The sequence below is a fragment of the Dermacentor variabilis genome, chromosome 3, assembly GCF_050947875.1.
Source record: "Dermacentor variabilis isolate Ectoservices chromosome 3, ASM5094787v1, whole genome shotgun sequence".
NCBI classification, from domain to species: Eukaryota; Metazoa; Arthropoda; class Arachnida; order Ixodida; family Ixodidae; genus Dermacentor; species Dermacentor variabilis.
In genome coordinates this window covers 190,512,598-190,530,513 of record NC_134570.1, presented here as the reverse complement: position 1 = coordinate 190,530,513, position 17,916 = coordinate 190,512,598, and the positions used below count along the sequence as shown (strand labels likewise).

The 17,916-nt window shown below is 45.0% G+C and overlaps 1 protein-coding gene across 1 annotated transcript in view; it reads left to right on the top strand.

Annotated features, from left to right (window-relative positions):
• LOC142574369 (uncharacterized) overlaps window positions 1-8,251 on the top strand; it is a 49,323-nt gene extending 41,072 nt beyond the window's left edge. Inside the window, exons 4-6 of the mRNA XM_075683469.1 lie at window positions 5,198-5,307; window positions 7,744-7,767; window positions 8,118-8,251. Of these exons, the coding sequence (XP_075539584.1) occupies window positions 5,198-5,307; window positions 7,744-7,767; window positions 8,118-8,179 (196 nt within the window). The 3' untranslated portion in view covers window positions 8,180-8,251. The remainder of the gene's footprint in view (window positions 1-5,197; window positions 5,308-7,743; window positions 7,768-8,117) is intronic.
• The last annotated feature ends 9,665 nt before the right edge of the window (window positions 8,252-17,916 follow it).

Below are 17,916 nucleotides of genomic sequence, written 5' to 3'. Positions count from 1 at the left end.
TTGAGGGGTTCCTTCTTGCCCTCAACTGCGAGAGTATAAAAACAGCTGCCCCCGGACGCCAAAGGGAGGGCTCCGATTTCTTCTGTTGAGTGAAGTGCTCTCCCGTCTCTCTACTACGGTCAAACCTGACCGCCAACTCTTTGCGATGTTAAAATAAACAAGTTGTTTCGTTGTTACCAGTCGACTCATGCTTTGCCGGGACCTTCGGATGCTTCCAGTTGTACCCCAGGCCGCCAGGCCAACGCTACCCTTGGGGCTTGCGACCCAGGTACAACCACGGGCGTCAGCGCCGAGTTCCCAACAGATCGTACCAGCAGTCAGATCAAAACACCGGCGACCTTTATTTATTGATCACATCACTCTGCCTTGCTTCCGGCTTCGGCCATCACACCAACACAAATCATATAAGGTAGCTCAAACCCTACACTTACACCGATCGGGGTAGCGCAGTGGCTTGGGGGTTGCGCGACTGTGTTCCAGTGGGACGGGTTCGAAGCCCGGCCCCGAAGGCCGCGTGCAAAACCCTCTTGTACCCATCCTACAGACCTCCACTGCCGGGCTGTATACACTGTATATAGTGTTGATCCGTTGATATAGTGTATTGTTATTGCGTACTGTTGCTGTTTGAGGGATGAGGTTGGGTGGCGATTTTTTTTATTCAGAGAGTTTTCCCTTCCTCCACGGACTTTCCTAATGCACGTGTCACAGGACGCTCTCGCGGCTTCAACGCTACAACTTGGACTAATGTGTAAGTGCTACTAGCTATGCGCACGAATACAACTTGGGTGACAGGGTATTTAGATTTAGGCACGCGCAGTAGGGTACCCGGGCGGGCAACGAAGTTGGGCCACTCATCTTGTGCAAGTGAGGGAACCAATTGCGTTCACAGCCACCGGCAACCCACGCTGCTCTCCTCGGAACGATGCCACGCTTGAAATTTATTACAGCGCCACCAGATGGCGCAGTGCGTATGTGAGCATGTGTTGGTGGGCTAGTTGGTTAAGCATGATTACAATGACGGCGCCGAATAAAACAACACACGAAGAAGGGGGACACGAGACATCAAGCAGTGCGTAAGGATAGATAGGGGTTTTAGAATAGATGCGGCAGTTGGGAGTGCGGTGCGCGCATGACGCGTTTCACTCCGTTCGCACTCACCCGCACAGGCTTGCATTTCGGAGGCCACGCGGAGGTTTCGCGGCGGCGGCGGCGGTAGCTGGCGCCGTGTGCTCATAGGGAAGGGTGCAAAAGGAATGCCGCTGCCCTACACGCCTGATGCATAACCCGGCTTGAACGCCGGAATTGTTTCTGTCGCTATGTTGATTCAAAGTTAAACACATAACCGTCGACGGTCATGATGACGGTAACGACGTTACGCAGACGCGGTGACGCAAACGTGCTGCATGTAATCGTGAGGTAGAAATCGTGTTGCAGACGCGGTGTTTCTTAGTCATCCCAGATGTGATGTTCTTACGCGAACCATAGTGGATTCTTCTAGCATGGCCATCGGCACGGTTCTTCAGAAATTCAGTGACTTCGAGATGTGCATTCTTGACTTTCGTTTTTGAAACCTTCATCCTGCTTAGAAACTCAGTTTTCATCCGCGAGCTTCTAAACATATACATCGCCATCGATACGTCTTTAATGGTCAGTAGTTTGATAGTTCTCACGGACAATGGGCCTCTCGTGCACATGCGTCACACCAACTCCTCAAAGTATGTCGCTCGGGAGCTTAGTGAATTGCCCTGCGTATCCGAATTTAGTACAGACATACGGTACATTAGGGGTGGCAGTGTTGCTGGGTGTGCACACTCCAGGATAGGTGCCCTAATCTTCCCTACGCAGGCCGCACATTGGGAGAGCAACTGGCGCTTCGGCTGTGAAGAGTTTTACCACTGATCGCGGGTGGAAGATTCAATCTCGCCAATTTATGTCCGCGCTCATCTTCTAAGTACTATTCACTGCCGAACCACGGACTACCACCCGTGTGCCAAAGGCGACCGTTCACTGCACGACGAATACCCCTTGGGATCTCGAATTACCGCTATTTTGTGGAAGATAATTCCAGCTTCCGCCTGCAAATTTAATAATTGCATTGTCCTACCCACAGCTCTGATGTCCTTGACTTCGCTTCTCTTACGAGTCATTCTCTGACTCTAGCACTACACCGGATGTGTACTGTAGCCGTACGTGGCCTCTCCAGCCCTATTTTTTTTTCTCGTAATCGCAACTATCGTATCGCCTGCCCGTTTGCTCTCTAATCCACGCCGCTCCTTTCCGCAAGAGAAGATGATGGATGGATGAACGAATAACTTCATTGAGGTCCCTCGGTGCTCACGGTTCGCGCGCAATGGGCCGCTCCCCCGTCGGGACAAAGAGGCCATGCATGCCCCTCCGCCGCGTCGCGGGCCCGATGGATAGCTCAAGGTGCTTCAAGGCCCGAGCTGCATAGAGCTCGGTCCCACTCTTCCTTGGTGGTGCTGGCCCCCGGCACCAGGGGTCAACCCCAAAGCATGTGAGCAAGGCTAGCAATATCTTTACAAAAGCGACACGCATTGTGAGGGTGCACGTCCGGAAATATTTTGTGCAGGAAGCCCCGGCATGGGTTGGTGCCCATCTGAAGTCGCCTGTACGTGACTTCATGTGCTTTATTGAGTGCTTTGTGCGGTAGCAGCATGCATCTCTTCTATAGTGCTTGGTGAGATTGTTGGTCGCGCTCGCTCTCCCATCCTGCCGAGACGGAGTCCGGGCTCGCACGGTGAGTTAGGTCTCGGGCGGCCTCGTTTGCCGCCTCGTTGAGATCAGGGAGCGGCCCCTCAAAGGGTCCCCTGTGGGCCGGGAACCAATTGATGTAGTGTGATGTGAGCTGTTGAGTACCAAGCATTCTGTTCCGACAGACAGAATTTCCCTTTTGGAGTCGCAGTACACCAAGCTTTTACCGTCTTCTAGGAGTGCAAGGCTGATGGCCGCCTGCTGACGTGATGGCGTGATGAAATTAGGAAATGTACGGACATCACAACCACAGACAAGTACAGATGCAACATACTCGGTATCTATCATACGTCCCTATGCGTGTGTTTAGCGACCCTTTCAAGCCAACTGCAGTCGGTGTGTTTGCGCCATTAAGTGCGTGCTGCTCTACATGGGTCCGATGACCCTACCTAGTTTTCTTCACTACCTGCGCCATCACTGCGGTGGGAGCATACATTAATTGTGGCTTTTAGTCGTTAAAGAAGAACGGTGCTTCCCTTTGATGTAAACAATCACGCATATACATGACAACCTATTTAACCACGCTTCTGTTCCAGAGTGATTACATTGACCTTGCATCATTATCTTTCTATCAGCGCATGAAAACTGTTCATCCTGCATGATTTCTTATGAGGATTTCGCTCGTTCATGTCCTGTTTTATTTAACTACCATATACCAGCATTACAAACGTCGACGATAGCCTCGGTTAACACTTATTTCCAGATACGAATGGTATCGGCCACTACACTTTCTGTATTTGCTAATGCACAGCGCTTATTAAACATACAGGCATATTTTCACATTCGTCATTTCTACAAAGGCCCATCGAACAAGCAAGATACTGCGGGCGGTAAATACTGAAGCTATCGCAGTTGTCTCGTCAGCCGGAGCGCGCTAGGTTTTCGTTTACTAGAAAACAATTAGCACTAGCGCATCAATCAACATTACATAAAAAGTTAGAACGCCGAAAAAAAAGACAGGAGGGAGAAACAAGGGTGAAGCGGGTAAATTGTATCTGCTACTATTTACTTTGTTTTGGACACACTGTTCGAGACCCGCATTGTCAGAACAATCGTACAGGCAAGACAGTCAATTAGGCTAGTTGGTAAGTTAACATTCTTGGCGTATATGTGCAGCGTGGCGCAGACGTGTTGTTCATTTTTTGTCCCGAGTTTGCGTCGCGCTTCACATATACTCCGAAAATCGAACAAGTGAACAATCTCTCAAGCCACCCGCACGCATCTCAGCGTTGAGAGGGGTGCTACTCGAGATAAATGTTGCTTTATTGTAAATAAGGCAAAACTCGCCTCTGCAAACAAGGCGAACGCATCTCGCATACAGTGTTCCCTTTCGCAGCCGTCCGGTCGCCGGCAGTCGCCGGCGCACGTCTGCGCGTCCGAGCGGCACCGCCCGTGTGGTGTGTGCAGTTTGGTGCGTTGCACTCCGTTATACTGGAATGCAAGTGTCAACAGGATGTGTTTCGTATCACTTCACCAAGGTCTTTGACTTAATGTTTGTTTGTCGAATAGCCTGCCCACAGCCCGGAGCCGATGGACGCAATGCCCACTCAACAGTACGCTGATTGCAATGACGATGGAACTGACGGAAAACCGAGTCGGCATCGCGCCCGTGATGTTGGCTACGCAGCGGCGCAGTTGAACATTTGACGTCATATTGAGCCACGTGATAGCTCTCCGCGAAAGGCGGTGCGAGCGGCGCCGGAAAAGTTGCAACTCTGCTCCCTGCAGGTGCATATACAGAAACACTACGGTCTCCCACGTTTGCGCCCCGGCAAATCCAGCAATCCGCCCAAACCGCCGCCGCTTGCTGTAATAGCGGGCAGGCTAAATTAATTTGTTTGTCCGCTCGTTCGGCCTCATTTAATTAAATGACACGTGTAGTTCCGTCACTAATTTATTTGTAGAACCTTCCAGGGTAAAGTAGTTGCGAGTCTGCGCATGTGCTGTGTACTTCGATCCTTCCTTGTAGCCGTTTTCTGTTCGAGCAGTAACAACATGAATTCGTACCAACTCGCCTGGCTTTCAGTCATAATGCACTTGACCATATTTTACGGCTGTGCTACAGTGACTGTAGTGGCTGGAAGATTAGCGTTTCTGGCGCATTGTTTCATTCTGTAGCTTGTCACGAGATTTGTTTTCGAGTCACTATGACTAAAGGTCTCTGTTATATGCTGTGCAACTGTCTATATTGCTGTGAATATTATTTAATAACCTACACACATACCTGCAATTAATTGTCTTGTTGCTAGTTGTTATATGAGGCGATAAGAAATTCACTCTAAATACAATTGTATGCTTAATGGTTTCCATTGGAAAGGAATCAGATGCAACTAGAAATAATATACTTCTAGAAGAATAAAACGGAAAGGTCTAATTACGTCGACGGTGTGCAACTCCCTGAGTGGCCGTTTCCTTTGTTACGCAGCTCGGTCAGCAACAGGCGGGAACGCTTCGTGGTGCTGGCGATGAGCGCCTTGCTACTGCTCATCAGTTGCACACTTTTCGCCGTCCTCCTTACGCTGCTCTCAGACGACAGTGAGTGCCTCGTCTTCCTGTCTTCTGTGGAACGTGATATCGCGCCTTGACGCTGAAGTTTTGGCAGAGCGAGTTCCTTCTAGACTTGGTCGTTTGCTTGGTGCTTCGCCATCCTGCAATCTGGAACTGCAGTAAGCTTAACTGCGCGGGATAGAGTGCGTCATATCTCTCTTACTTCTAGAGTGGATCTGTTGCCTGAGTGGTGATTTATTTTTAGTGGCCGTGGCCTTCACATTGAACGCAATAAAACCGTTGGTTCGAAATGCCACAGCTCTACACTGTGGCACACAAGTTCTTAAGCGCTTCATAAGAAAATTAAATCGGGAAGATTACGATTTTCATGGTCACTTGGAAAAGCGCATAGGCACTTTTATTTCTTTATTTATTTTCGGTACCCTAAAGACCTTAGAGGGTATTATATAGGGGGTGGTGGTGCGAAGTGCGTAAAAGAAATAAGTGACTGCACACGTACATGGGTATATTCTGTGTGCTTTGGTTTATTCAGAACACGCGCACATCTTTTTAAATATCACCAACCATATCGCGCAGTTTGGCCTGTTCACCTGAATTACCTGATGAGGGGCAGTCTACTCGCACTAAATATCGCAACGTGCAGACAGATCATTAAAGTTTTCAATAATTTTTTTAAATGTTTATTTTGTTGAATAATAAATGTTCAATGGCTTTGGCTTTAAGACGCATGTTGAAATCACAAAATTCGAGGTGGCTGAACTTCCAAAAGCCTTCGTACGGTATTTACACATAATATTACCTGTCGGGTCAATGCTCTCTTGAGCGAATCTGGGCATGTGGGTTTTTAAGTTGTGCTTGCCTTATTTCTCCTTTCCACATATGACTTTACCGTACGCTCGGCTCAAATTTTCCATGCCAATGTGTAGGCAAAGCGAACGCTCAGGAGGGTAATTAGAGACACGGTTTATTTATCTCTGCACTGCGTTTTTTCATGCACTTCCTTACTTTACAGAAACCTGTCTGTAATGGTGAAACAGTGCTAAGTGTCGCACGCGATTAAAAAGAAAATTTTGTAAGAAATGAAAAATAAAAGCAGCATGCATACTGCGTTGTTTGCAGTTGTTCTTTAATGTTAATAGGCTAATATTGTCTTAATACTGTCACCACGTTTCCTTAATTCAGTGGAACATCTAATGGTGGAAAATCAGTTTCCCGGCCTTAAGGTGATGAAACCGCTCTAGCTAACCATCTGGCCTTCCACATACGCAAACTGCGGCTCACCAAACCATCTGTCTGGTTTTGGAGTGCCGCAATGTTTGCTTCGCACAGCGCAACCTGCACGCGTTCCAGCAGCCAGCCCTGGCGAAGCACCCGTCACAGTGGCTTAGAATCTATAGCGTTGCGCTGCTGAGCGCCGTGCCGCACGTTCTGCCCGCAGCTGCGGCGGCCACATTGAATGCAAGGAACCCCGTGTGCCGTGCTCTGGGTGCGCGATCCCTAAGTCGTCAAAAGTCATGCGGAGCCCTTCGCCCCTACGGCGTGCCTCGTAACCCACTGCGAAGTTTCGGGAATGTCTAGATCCCGCGCTTCAATTCCACGTTATATCACACAGCATCCAAGCATACACGCGCCAGCTATCGCTTCAAAAGAGCTGCGTGTTCTTTTTTTTGAAAGAGCAAGTATTTAATAAGGGCTGAACAGGTAGATACATCGCACAGGGACAGCAGTCACACAAAAAATAAAAAAAAACGAGAAAGGAGGCTTCGCAAAATACGGAATGTTTTGTAATCACAACTTCTCAACGCTTGCATTGTCATACCTTTAATAAACACATATGAACACTATGGAATGAATATATTCAGGCCATATAGAGCCGCACAGTTCTCCTTTGGCTATTCGCTCGCATAGACTTGGCGCTCTTTGCCCATATGTGGAGTGCTCGCGTGGCGCCTTGATTTACTCGGTGACATGTGCTCTCAGCACAGGAGTCATCGCGGAACCTACAGCGGGGCCGGCGAAGACTGGCCTAACTTTTATCCTACTTTGATCTAATGTTTCAGATGCAACTGACTGCATGATTAGTGACCCCACTACCCGCTGTATATAAATCAAGGAGTTTAGAAGCAAAGCGCGAAAAGCTTTCTAACGAACTTGACGAAAAACGAATCTGTGATGTGTGAATTTTGTGAATACGAGTTGTAGGAAAACGTGTTGTCGCGTAATATACGCACAATAAAACTGCAAAATAACCACTTACAGACACTGTAGTGTTCTAATAATGCGCACCGTGGCCATTGACATGCCATATATTATACTTGTGGGGATTGGCGATCTCTCGTGACACCTTAGCAAATTTGCCTCGTATGGCAATCAGGGTGGTGTTGTTTTACCGAGTCTAGGAAAGCATGTGGATGGAAGGAATTTCAGTAGTTACCTACGGCGCCTTTTTTTCTCTCCCAACAGTGTTTGACCTACCAACGGTAGTAGGTAAGCGTACAGGCTGTTTTAACTATTCATATCAGTGCCCATGAACAGTAATATGTTCGTTTTGGCAGTATCGGTAGTTCTAATGCAAATTTACCATCCTTGCACGTGTAATGCAACATCGGTTAAAAATGTGTATATGCAAGAACATCATCAGGGGTTCGGGAGGAGCGCCTGAAGTGTTCTCGCTGTGCCGCTTTCTGATAGAATTCGGCGGATGCTGAATGTTTGCAATCGTTTAACGAGCCTCTACGTGGAATGCTTCTTTTTCAGGGATGTTACGGCTTTTTCTGGCTCGATCCCTTCTCCTTCATACTCTGCTCGCTAAACACCCACGCTGACTCTCTTTACAGGAACGTCGACTAAGTCCCAGGAGGCGATTGTACCTGGCCTTATTTTTTTTAGCAGGCGCTGATGGAGATTGTTCGTGAGATGAGAAAAGGACGTGATTATGATTATTAAATAAAGCATGAAGAAAAAATTCCAATGTGTTCATGTGCCTGTGTGCATCCATACACGGCGACTGATCAATTGAAGGTATTTTACTTCCCACTTTTCTGCAGTTATGTGCATTCTTGTGAATAGAAAATCCTACTAGTATCGTGCAACCGTGTGTGAGCTGCGATAGAAGAAGTAATCAGGTGGACATAGACCAGCGATTCCCGTGCTGACCCAATTCCTGTGGGCCATGATGCTTTGCCAGAATGCATCTTATACTGTGGCAAGGAAATTAAATGGCAGCACGGGCCTATAATGAATATCTTAACCATAGAGGTCCTGATAGAGATTTTCCTGATTTTACTATAGGTTAATGCTATTCAATGCTAATTCCATAGATATTCGGAAATTTATGCTCCATATTAATTTGGAATAATCCATTCACTTGTTGGCCAATTCCCCATCGTGGGTAGGAACCACACACACTTGATAGCCAACACCAATAACACTCCAGAAGGCCGTGTACGATGTTTACTAGGCTTCTTTGAAACGGCACAAAAGCTATTAAGTGAGAAAGTAATCACTTTACCGACCTACTTTTCCAAGCCGCGTCCTGCATGTTGTCTGAGGAGGGGAGCTTGTCCCCTTTAGGCAAAAATTGTGCGTAGAAAACTTGTGTTAGCGATTTCTTGCTCTCTAGAAGTCTTGAGATCGATAGCCTCCGAAGGTGCTTCTACAGCTTTTGAGGAGGTTGTTTAGTTTGAAACAACCAAAGGGCCACTGTACCAGCAAATAAGTTTTGTCGTAGGGCTCGAACCACTTATACAAATAGAGACGGGCTTACCTCCCGACTAATGCGCTAACGTCATCGCGTTAGTTTTTTATGGCGATGCTTCCTTTGCTCGCCCTTCCCTGGTTTCCTGGCTGTCCATCTGATTTCTTTGCCGAATAAAGCTGGCCGATCCCGGATAGTAGAGTAACTGCAAACTGGGAACATTCCAGAGATAATGTAATGGTTAAATCATAATAGGGATATTTCTGGAAACGGTAATCGAAACCGGTAATGTGGTGGACCGGGCCTTGTATCAATGCACGATACGTATCACCATAGGGGTTTTAAATGGGACTCCCTGTTGGCCGAATGGTCATAGGAAACAATAAATATTAAATGAACAATAAAAAAACAAACACTGCGGCACTGTCTTTCATCCGCGCTCCTGATTTGCTATTTTATCCTTCGCTATTATCGTTCGTTCGGTTACGAGGACGCCGAGGGACGATGCCGACGCCCGCTGAAGGAACGGGTGCCTAGGAGCTGTACGGTGAAAAATTATTTTCTTGCTAGGAAAGAGAGCTACCGATGCTGAGCTGCGCGGCACCATCAAAGTGGAGATGGTGCAAGGAAATGAGTGCCATCCTCTGCCACCCGCCCATAGTCGAGGCCCCTGGATATGGCTTAGGCTGTGACGTTGTCAGCGTCGCGGGAAAGCACGGCACAAATGAAAAAAGTGAAACGTTTCATTTGTGAAAAGGAAAATGCTACTTGTCTACGTCTATTCGATTCTAAGAAAAAATAACATTTTGACGCTACCCTTCTGTAGTATGGTGGTCGAAAGGTTTCGTTTTCGCTCGACTCCGCGCGCTCGACTCTGCGCCGCCCACGCTTTTGAGTTTCAGTAGTTTCGTTATCGCGTCGTGCTGTGCGGGTTCTGCTGGCTCGCGAAAGTTTCATTTCGAATAAGCAGTGAGATATGCCATGTGCTTGTGATGTCGTGGGAAGCCCTCGCTGCTTTCCCGCTTCGGAGAGCCGGTGTCGAGGCCGCCGTCGTAGTACGCAACGACGCCGGCAGCGCGAGCCCTCAGCAGCAGGTCGCTCTCGTCAGTGCTCAAATCGCTGAAGTTCAGCCCAGCATCGCGAGCCAATCTGTCGTTGTCAGGGTCCATTGCGACGAGCGTCGAAGTTTGCGTCATAGAATAAAGTACCAGCTTATGGTCGCGCGTTTCTCCTTCCGCTAGCCACCCTACTCCCGCTTTGGCTCTGCTGTAGGCTCTGTCTTGGTTCTGTTTCTGGCCGCGCGTTTGCGTTTTGTGCAGAAAAGTCGTAGCGCCGTCTGCGGACGCCGTCCTACTCACCGATGGCGCAACGTCACTATGAGACCATAATGTCAGTACTCCTCGATCGGAGGGCGGGCGATTTGAACTGCGCTAGAGGTACGCGGACGCTTCAGAACGCATTTTCTCTTAAAATAAGTCTCTTCTTGGCATGAAACAAGCGTTTCGAGGTTTCTGGGATGGTATTTCAGAAGTCCACGTTCACTTAATAGTAACCTTTAGTGTCCCTTTAATGAATGGGCGCTCAAGGTCAGGCAGCTGAAACAATAATATATGTGTACGCCTATATTATATCTGTTTATATGCTATATTTATGTACATGGAAACAGGAACAAAGAACACAACAAGAAGTAATAGTAATTAGGCCTTTAGCAAAGCAGAGCAAGAAATTGAGAAAATTCAGATATTGTGAGCAAAGGAAGTTTTTACATACTAGTGAAATATGCAGATGTATGCCTAAAGGCCAGCTGAACAGCGACACCGACTTCTTTTTCAATTCAAGTCAGTGACGACGAGAGGCAGTCCACTTTGGCGCTGCTTTCAACCGCAATACAAAAAACAATATAAAGCTGCAAACTGGAAATTTGTGTGGACAAACGACGGGAAAATTTTGGCAAGAAAAGATGAAGGCTCGCCTGTAATCCGTGTCGCCACGCAAGCAGATCAGAGTAAGGTATGCGCTGATACGGCTGCGCATTCATAGTGGCTTACTTTCGAGCGTAGAATCTTCTGAACATTTTTGGCCCTCATTTTGTCATTGCCGTGCTAGAAGATGAGATAAATTATTGCACTATTGAGGCTTTTAATTCTAATTCTCTCTCTCCAAAAACAATTTTTCCTTTCTGCATATCAATAGCAGAAGCATCAACAATAAAGTTGATGACATCGCCCCCTTTCTAGGCTCCTGTACTGTATCATTTGACGTGCTAATGTTCTCAGAGACTTGGATTCACGGAAATGAAGTACTGTGTCTACCTGGGTACCATTCTGAGCGTTTGGGCCGTAGCGTAAGGAAGGGAGGGGGCCTTGCTAAATATTCTAAGGACACACTTACACGTGAGAAGCTGCCTCACCTATCCGTCATGACTGGCGATGTGGAATGCTTACTTAGCCTTACGTGTTGGCAAGATACTAACAGTAGTTGTCTATAGGCCACCCCTAGGAAAAAAAAAAGAAAATTTTCTTAATTTCTTTGCGGCGCTGTTATGTGACAATGCTTTCAATAGGGGCACATTTGTCATTATGGGCAACATAAATATTCGCCTGAAATCCTCAGACCCGTATTCTAGAGAATTTACGACCCTGTTGTCAACGTACGCCTGTCCAAATTATATAGATATACCCACAATAATCACAACACACAGTGCTACGTTATTGGATGTCTGTATAACAAACCTCAGCGCAGATTATATAAAACCGGGTGTTTTTTCTTCCGATATTAGCGACCATCTGCCACTCTTTCTACTAACTGCTCGATATGAAAATAAGGCTGAGGAGCAGGTATCATTTCTACGAAACCTAAATGATAGTTCACGCGAGGTATTCGTTAACTTAGTTCAAGGGCATGACTGGAGCGTTATATTAGAGCAGAGCGATTTCGACATTGCATATGATATGTTTTTTCGCATGGTCTATAGCTGTTTTGACAAAGTATTTCCACTCAAGAAAATCGTGGTGCGTAGAAATAAAAAAATACAGAAAACCTTGGATAAACAAAAGTGTATATCAACGTATAAAGGATAAGAATAAATTATGCCACGAGTTCCTCAGTTGCCGGGATCCTGAAGTGTTTTGTAGATACAAAAAATTCCGAAATTCTCTGAACAATGATTTAGGAAAAGCTAAAAATAATTACTACACAGCAAAATTTAAGAACATTTATGACAACCCTAAGAAGGTGTGGGAAATGGTAAATGCATTAACTAATAGAAAGAAACAGTTTGGTGATATAAAAGAAATGACTATAAATGGTAGAACTACTTGTGGTGAGGATCTGGCTAACTCAATGAATGCCAATTTCATAAATGCAGGATGTTATGAATAGCCTAACGCCACTGATTGTGAGACTAATATTACAGCTATTAGAATATTAGAATATTAGCAGAAACAATATTCATGCAACCAACATCTCCTACCGAAGTAGAAGCGTCCATAAGGCTGCTGAAAAGTAACGTCGCCCCTGGAATTTACGAAATTGGCTTTAAGGAATTAAAACAAATATCTCACCTTGTTTCGGGAATAATTGCTCACATTATTAATCTCATGCTAACAACCGGTGTTTTCCTACATAGACTTAAGATAGCACGAGTAAGAGCTATATTTAAAGGAGGTGACAGAAATAATTTGTCGAATTACCGACCGATATCGGTGCTTCCAATTTTGTGCAAAATATTTGAAAGTGTGATGAACCAAAGGCTGATTTTTTTTTGACAAACACAAAATCTTGTCTAGTAGCCAATATGGATTTCAAGAAAATAGATCAAGTGAAGTAGCGTTGTGCTGTATTAAAGATAGCATACTTACAAACATTGACAGTAAAAAGTTAACACTTGGTTTATTTCTCGACTTAAAGAAAGCATTTGACTCAATAAAATACGATATCCTACTGCACAAACTGTCTAGATATGGTGCGCGGGGAGTTGAACTAGAGCTCGTTAAAAACTACTTTAGTGACCGCTATGAAATCGTGCAAATAAACGACACCACATCATCACAGCTAAAGTTAACACAAGGAGTTCCACAGGAGTCAATATTAGGACCGTTTTTATTTCTTGTTAACATTAATGACATTGTAACTATACCTAACTCTCCTGAACTTATTATGTATGCCGATGATACTAATATCTTTTTTAAGTCCACAGATCTAACCGATTTAGAAAGAAGGGCCAACACCTACCTTGCGTCCCTCGCGGCCTGGCTCCGGGAAAATAGGCTGTGGCTTAACACAGCGAAAACAAAGTACATAATATTTCTTGCACTTAGCAAACCACTAAGTAGGGAAATAGCTTTAACTTTTGAAGGGCAACAGATAACCAGGGCTAAGGAGCAAAAGTTTCTTGGTGTTTGGTTCCAAGAGCACCTTTCATGGAATGTACACATTAATAATTTAGCTATCGAACTCTCCTCATCTGTTGGATGCTTGTATAAAATTGCACACTTAATACCTATCTGGCTGAAACAAAGCTTATATACTTCACTGTTCTACTCCAGATTATCGTACGGCATATTGGTATAGGGTACCACAACAAAAACTAACTACAACAGGCTCATTATTCTACAAAAGAAAATATTGCGTATTTATGAAAACTATCAGGGACCATATCATGAACTAAGCACATTACCATTATTTTTTAAATACCGAATGCTTAAAGCTAATGACGTTTACGATTTTAAACTACTAGAGTATATATACAAAAATGCACTATATATAGACGAAAACATTGATGAAGTTCCTTACGATGTGAGACTAAAAAGAAAACGGACCCTAACCACCAGGACGAATTATGGTAAACAAGCAACCAGGTACGAAGCATTAACAATCCTAAATAAGCTAGAAGATAACATTGATTTCAGTATGATTAGAAACGTCTTCAAAACAATGTGAAGGAATTGTTACTAACACAGTGTTTGAGAGAGTGATTGTTGCAACACAAATATATTATAAGCCGCCTTCTTTCTTTTTTCTGTTTGACGTGGATACATACATGTTCGCGGTTATATACTGCACTTTAGCGAACTATGGTAATTTACATGTATAACCTGTACTTTATTGCTTGTGGACCGGGAGAGGAAAGGGGAAGAGGGGGAAGAGGGGAACATTTTATTATTTCACCGGCTATATAAGTAAACCAACTGTAACCCAATAATTTCGTCAATTCTGTTCTCAGTTTGCGTAAACTCGTGTTCAATGTGTTAAAATATGTAACGTTATGTGTGTCCGCTAACTGCCAATGAACTACCACTAAATAATGTATAATACATGCGTATATTGCGGCTACAGGGGCCCCTGTCAGGCGCTGTGCGCCTTTTGCCCCTGCACCTTTCTTGAAGTTGTACTCAAGAAGAAATAAGCATTCATTCATTCACTCAAAAAAAAACAAAACAGCCTCGATTCTCTTGGTAGCAGCCGAACATTTCCCGAATTGAGCTGAAGTCGTTAAGTGCTGTGTTCTTAATGGTGTGCTGTGTGTGCTTATAAACCACAGTAAGGAAACAGTGCAGTTCGAACAGGCATAAATAGAAGGCGAAGTGAATGATGTTTGTAGGTGTACATACACGAAATCGTATCCTTGTATACATACATATACAAAAATGTATATACGTACATATACAAAAATGTATATACGTACATATACAACTTTTGTAATGACATTACATTCTTAATTATTTCATAAATGCGCCTACAACACAATGCCGTCAGTTCTGCCTCTTGAAGCTCCTCATTACAGGTCACAATGGTTGTACAAATGGCTCCCCTTCATGTGCATCTACACGAAGACTCGTTCATTTAACTACTACTCTCTTCCAAGAGGCATTCGCCCTTGGAACCTCTCTAACACTGTAGCTTATGAGGGCGACCTAGAAAATTTCTGGCTTCTTTTACCAACAAATTTTTCAAAAATCTTTCCATTACCTAACACATTATTTTTGGAATTGCCTTTCCGGCTATTAAGGTGCAACTACTGGTTAAATACTGTTTCTGTATGAACTAAGTATTTCCTGCTCGCTCTATAATTCTACTGATTATATTGCGCTGTGTGAAATTTTGATTGTTGAATGAGCTGTCGCATTCAACCGCATTCAGTTTGTTCTTTGTATTTATTGTAATACTACATTAGTGTAAAGTAGCACATTTCCTACCCTCTACTTATTGTACAATATTCACATGTCTACTTTTATTAGTCAATATGTTTAATAATTGATTGTGCTCTCCTCCCTTACAAAATATCCGTAGGGGCCTGTAAGGTATATATATATATACATATATATGTATATATTATAAGTAAGTGAATCACATGAAATATTCATAAGTACATGTGATGGCATAACATGGAGTCGCTGACCATGTCAGATTCTATGTTTGCTTTTTCTATCCTAGTCCCGATACTAATTGGGGAGCAAACAATCAATATTTCACAGACTGGCGTCCAAAGAGCGAAGTAAAACAATCACCAACTTTTACGATACTCCCTAATGCGAAACTTGAACGCAACTCTAAACGTGTTTTCATTTAGCGATGTATTGGCTGACGTGGGCAATCTGTCACGTGGGGCACTTTGCAAACGGAGCGAAGTGTGGCGCGAATGCTTCGCTAAGCGGGACATAGCGAGAGGCAGCGCGTGGGTGACGCGTCAGTGACACGTGGGCCCGATTCACAACAGCCGCCGCAGACAGGCCACCGATCATGCAACGCTTTGTTTTCGTAGATCGTATCGGTGGCGTCATCGGTGAACAAACGACGCGCGCTACTCTGGCGCCATCTTGTAGCAATCGTCGCCGCAAAAAACGTCTTGCGCGGCAGTACCATTTTTTTCTCAGGCATTTCGCCGTAAGCTCCTCCTCCGCTTTTCTTTTCGCTATCGCCGTCATTCATCCGCCGCTGGGCTCTGCGTTCCCTCTTTCATCCTTCAATGTCCTCGTCCTTTCCGTTACGCCAAAGAGTGACGTCGACGCTTAACACAGGAACGGGCGCTTAAGAGCTGTGCTCTAAATGTCGCCGTCGTCATCACCTTGCTGCCGTCATCACACACACACATGCACACGTGCTTGCGTAAAGCATATAAATAAATGTTCATATAGCATAAACACATTGGTCCACATTGGAGTGCTTTCCGTAATCCCAAATGTTGCTAGGAAGACCTGCCAGTGAAACGCATTTCATAACATTTTTTTTCCTTAGTGCGTGGGATCTGCTTAATTTATGTTTGGATGCAACTATTGAAAAGGTTTGTTCGCATCATATTGCTACGGCACAATATGCGCGATCACGAAAGGCCAGCAGTGTGAAGACGAAAACGACGATTGGAGGCTAGCACGGGCTGTTGCCTCTTGGTCAACTGCGGCGTATTGCCTTGTAAATATACTTGTAAATAGCTTTTCCTCGGTGTCTTCCTACGTAACAATATGATAACAGTACAACCAAAATTACATGCTTTCCCATGTTCGTCGTGATTGCAGCTGCCCGCTGTGCCTCTTGCAGCAACCAGTGAAATCTCTGCCGTGCCACAAGCAAAGTTTTAGAATAGGAAGCTGTTGGGCTAGTTGGCTTGACATTATTTTTGCAAAGGGGAGCGCGGAAGTGTTGAGCAAAAAGCTGACAGCGCATGCGCAATATCGTTCCTGGTAGTTTGTCTCTGAAGATATACTTAGTTGTAAGTCAGCGTCTTTCCTGTCCACGTCTCCTTTTTCCGCGACGCTTCTGCGCTCCCCTCTGCAAAAAAAAAAAAAGCAAAGCTGTCGAAGAAGAGTGACTCTTTGGCACTGCCTGATTTATTAAAGCTTCGGCATCAACGAACAGTTGCACTCTTCAAAGAACACGGTAAGGTTATATTTGAGCAGCAAAAATAGGTGCCAGGAACAGAAACTAGAACTTTAGGGTAGTCATGGCCGGAATTACAGCGTTGTTTTTTCAGGGCACTGAAGTCATCATGACTCAATTGGCGAGGCAGCCTGTGCCAGCATTTAGCCAGCCTGCAACGCCACTTGCAAGATGGCACCGGCCTTTTCACTTGGAGAGCCTCGCCAATGCAACCATCAAGAAGGAATTCCTGTTTTCTCTGCACAACTTACAGGGTCAAGGCAATAGCCAGGCTAAGTTCAACAAACGGTAAAATAAGTAAGGCACGCTTGTAACAAATACACTGAAGAACCATGATTAAAACAAAACTCCTTATTGTTTAATTTGGCTGAATTCAGAACTTCTCACGATGGCATTCACTAAGACGCAAACCGAAGTAGCAAGTTCCGAGTCAAAAGAGTGCAAAAGAAATGCCGTACTTCACTAACAGAGCATCTGTGCAGGTGTCTCGTTTAGGCTGATAGTATAGCTCATTCTCATATGATTCTCAGACGGAGATGTACCAAGTTTTCTTTTCGAGGACACTAAATTTACTTTGTTTACAGAAACCTCCCTGAGAAATGAGACGTCAATTGGAGCATTTGTTGACGTTTTTCACTCTGCGGCATCGGCCATTTTTCGTCACGGCGCAGTTTCGCCAACAAAGGCAGCTAAGGCTTTCGCCTTAAAGTTAACAGCTCCTGCAGTGAAATGCGAGTATGGCAGCATTATCCAAGGTTATATTGTGCCTGTTGTGTCGCTGGGGATGTTGCTTTAAGGCCGTCAAGGCGTTACTTGGCTTTTTAACCAGAGACGGTTTGGAATCTAGTGGATGAGTTGACTTGCAGGCTACGCGTTTTGCATCTTCCCCCTGTCGTCATCGCTTCGCGTCGTGCTCCTCTTTCATTCGCTGTTTTCCCTTTCCCAGCGTAGAGTACCTGGATAAAAAAGTGTGCCTTAAGGTTCCCTACGTTTCATAATTCACTTTCATCTCTCAGAGTGCCAAAAAAGGAACGCAATTGTTTGTAGTGGGTCAGCGCGTAAAA